The 3,776-nt window shown below is 45.7% G+C and overlaps 1 protein-coding gene across 1 annotated transcript; it reads right to left on the bottom strand.

The window, feature by feature from the left end:
- Positions 1-469: 469 nt before the first annotated feature.
- LOC118094990 (olfactory receptor 10S1-like) lies at positions 470-1,408 on the bottom strand. The gene has a single exon (XM_035135820.1). It carries the CDS (start codon positions 1,406-1,408, stop codon positions 470-472), a length of 939 nt encoding a protein of 312 aa, XP_034991711.1.
- Between the last annotated feature and the right edge of the window lie 2,368 nt (positions 1,409-3,776).

Below are 3,776 nucleotides of genomic sequence, written 5' to 3'. Positions count from 1 at the left end.
AAGATAGGTTGTTGTAAAAACCATTGCAACAACTGTAGTTTGGTGAGGGGGATAGGAATATACTGCTGTGTGATTGCAGCCTTAAGCTTGACCACTTAACTGACTTCAAATTAGGCAATTGTGGACATACACATCTCAGGAATCTCACTCTGATGTTTCTGATATGGCTTTTGGTTCAGATCCTAGCAACACCTATAAGAGAGAAAGCATACCACAGCTGAGAGTAAGAGGAAGAACATTTAAATCACTCCCTACTATATTATATGAACGTTGGACCACTCAGGTTCTGTTGCTCTGCGTGTTTTTGCCCCTAGTCATGCCACCACTGGAATGTGTCCCTAAGAAGGTTGCACAGATGGGACTGTGGCCCTCATGTTGAAAATGGTACCCCAGCCCCTCTTCCATCGCAGTCCAATAAATCTGCTTCTAAATTTATGCAGAGCCCTGTGGAATCTGACTGCCCAACCTATCATTCCTGAGAAGCAACATGTCTCTTGAATGATTTCCTCAACGCCCTTTTCACTTCCTTGTTCCGCAATGTGTATATGAACGGGTTCAACATAGGAGTGATGATGGTGTAGAATACAGCTAGAGTCCCATAGGTGGAGGCACTTGAAGATGGACGCAAGTATATAAAGACTGGAGGGCCGTAGTAGAGCAGCACCACGGTAAGGTGAGCACTGCAAGTGGAGAAGGCACGGCGCCTTCCCTCTGTTGTTCGGATTTTCAGAATGGCGGATGTGATGTAGGCATAGGAGGTACATATGAGCACAAAGCAGCCGGCAGCCACAGCGCCTATGTTGGCTAGTATGATGGCATGGTTCACCGATGTGTCAGCACAGGCTAGTTTGAGCACTGGTGGTATGTCACAAAAGAAGTAGTCCACTTGGTTGGGACCACAGTAGGGCAGACGGAACGTCAGGCTGGTATGGATAGCGGCATGAAAGGACCCAGTGAGCCAGGTCCCAGCTGTGAGACCAGAGCAGACCCTCCTGTTCATGAGTGTACTGTAGTTCAGCGGGCGGCAGATGGCAAGGTAGCGGTCATAAGCCATGACAGTGTAAAGGAAGCACTCGGTGCTTGCCAAGAAGTGGAAGGTATAGAGCTGGACGATGCAGCCTCCAAAGGAGATGGTTCTGTAGCTGGACCTTAGGAAGCCCGCCAAGACTTTGGGCACTGTGACAGAGGAGAGACAGGTGTCTAGGAAGGAGAGGTGGCAGAGGAAGAAGTACATGGGGAGACGATGGAGTTGGGGTTCTAACAAGATGGTGATCAGGATGAGGAGGTTCCCCAGCACAGTAAGCATGTAGATGGCCAAGAAGATGAGGAAGAAGAGAAGGGGGAGTTCGGCTGTGTTTGGCAGCACCCCCAGGACAAAGACCGTCACAGTGTGGTTGGCAGGGTCCATCTGATAGCACAGGAGGCAAGGAACAAAGTGAGTAATCTGAATGGAAGGGTAAGACAAGATCAAAGGATAACTAAAGGATGTGAAAACATGCAAGTTGCAACATGCAGTTCAGTGGCACTGGCTCACCACAAGGGGAAGTTGCATATATACACAAAGGTTGGCAGTATGAGCCCTGCAGCTCCTAACAGGAAGAATAGTAATTTAGACATTCAAATGATGAAATAAAATAATTGTCAGGCTTGTTTCATTTTCTCTGTCTCTTTCTTTATCAATTCCTTCTCCCTCTTCCTCTCTCTCCTTCTTTTGCTCTTTTAACTGCCATGGGTATGTATTGCTAACCCTGATGACTATGTTTCACCTTCACTATTGGAGGAAGGATGCTTCTGAATTCCAGTTACTTGGAATCACAAGTAGGGAGAAGTGCTGCTGCACGGAAGTCCTTGTTTACAGCTTCTCTTAGGCATCTACCAACTTGGCCAACATTATATCAGGATGCAGGACTAGAATTTGACGTTTGGCTATTTTTTAAAAAACAACCAAACCTCAAACTCAGACATGCCCTCCCAACAGATGTCAAAGAGAACAACAACTACCAGACTTCTAGAAGACATCTGAAGGCAGCCCTGTTTAGGGAAGCTTTTAATGTTCGATGGATTACTGTATTTTAATATTTTGCGTGGACAGGCAGAGTCCCCCAAAACCCAGGCAACCCCCAAGTGGAATAATGACTCAATACAACTTGCTATGGGATTAAATTTGGCCACAATTTTATTAAGATTCAGATGTAGGGAGACCTTGGCTCAAGCATTGGGCGTTGTAAAATAAAAGTCAATTTTAGAAGAATTAAATTCTCTGAAGTTTTGGAGAGGGACGCTTTCCTCCCTTTGTCACAGCTGCAAGCTCCCAGCACATTTTCTGGACAAGCATACAATGGGAACAAACATTGCTTTCTACTGACCTAGCTTGCGGCTAGTCTGGATTCATTTCCTTTTTCAAAAATTGTTTTAAAACATAAGAACATCCAAAGGCCTATCTGGTCCAGCATTCTGGTCAACTGGATGCCTATGAGACCTGATTGCAACAGCACTCTTCTCTCCTGTAGCTTCCAGCAACTGAAATTCAGAAAGAGATGTTCTAGCAGAACCTGCTCCCCAATGCTCTTTGAGTAATGAACCACCAGCTAGAGAGCTTCCCAGAAGGATATGTGCATATCTTAATAGAAGCATAACTTTTGCATTCAGATATTCTCACCTCCTGTAAACCTGAAGTGCGATGATGTATGTAGGCATTACTTTCAGTGTGGCACAGTTCTTGAGTGTCCGCCAGTCTATATACTTGCACAGTCCAAACCACAGCCTTCTAGAGGAAGGATATGCTCCATGGGGGCCTGAGAGGCCCCTGGCTGATGTCCAGGGAGTATCAGGGATGCTCCCACCATTAAGGGGGCAATCTCGTTGCTCTCTTCCTTTCACCCAACCCAACTGACACGGCAACATTGTGCTGCTGATATCGGCAAGGGCATAACCAGCTAGGACAAACAGAACAGTTTCCTCTGGGTATTCTAGCAGGATCGCTTCATTAATTCCCCCTGTTGAGAGACAGAAGCTTCATTTTCCTAGCAAACACAGGGGAGGGAACTTTTACATACCAAAGCTACATTCCCTCTGGGTTTACAGGGGCCATACTCCAGTTGTGGGTGGAGCCAGAAGCAAAAGTAGACACAGCCATGCATGTGAGTTTTACCATTGTGCAATAAGTTAATTTCTACGCATGCTTGTATGCCTCTCTATACCCTATTAAGCTGTCTGACATTATGATTTTTATTATGCTTTAATCATTGATGCTCTGTAATGTGTTTTTAATGTGGTACACTGCCCCGGGATCTTCTGATGAAGGGTGAAATATAAATTGTAATCATCATCATCAACATCATCATCATCAGTACATGCTTAAGCCATGAAACTCACTCCCATAAGACACAACGATAGACTCCAACTTTGATGACTTTAGATTAGAGAGATTCATAGAGGATAAGGTTATCAGTGGTCACGAACCCTGATGGCTATGTTTTATCTCCACTGTCAGAAGCAGTTGTTGTTGTTGTTTAGTAGTTTGGTCGTGTCTGACTTTTCATGACCCCATGGACCATAGCACGCCAGGCACTCCTGTCTTCCACTGCCTCCCGCAGTTTGGTCAAACTCATGTTTGTCTCTTCGAGAACACTGTCCAACCATCTCATCCTCTGTTGTCCCCTTCTCCTTGTGCCCTCCATCTTTCCCAACATCAGGGTCTTTCCCAGGGAGTCTTCTCTTCTCATGAGTGGCCAAAGTATTGGAGCCTCAGCTTCAGGATCTGTCCTTCCAGTGAG

This window comes from Zootoca vivipara, chromosome 13, assembly GCF_963506605.1.
Source record: "Zootoca vivipara chromosome 13, rZooViv1.1, whole genome shotgun sequence".
NCBI classification, from domain to species: Eukaryota; Metazoa; Chordata; class Lepidosauria; order Squamata; family Lacertidae; genus Zootoca; species Zootoca vivipara.
Note: the sequence above shows the minus strand (reverse complement) of the source record. Positions and strands in the feature narration are given on the sequence as shown.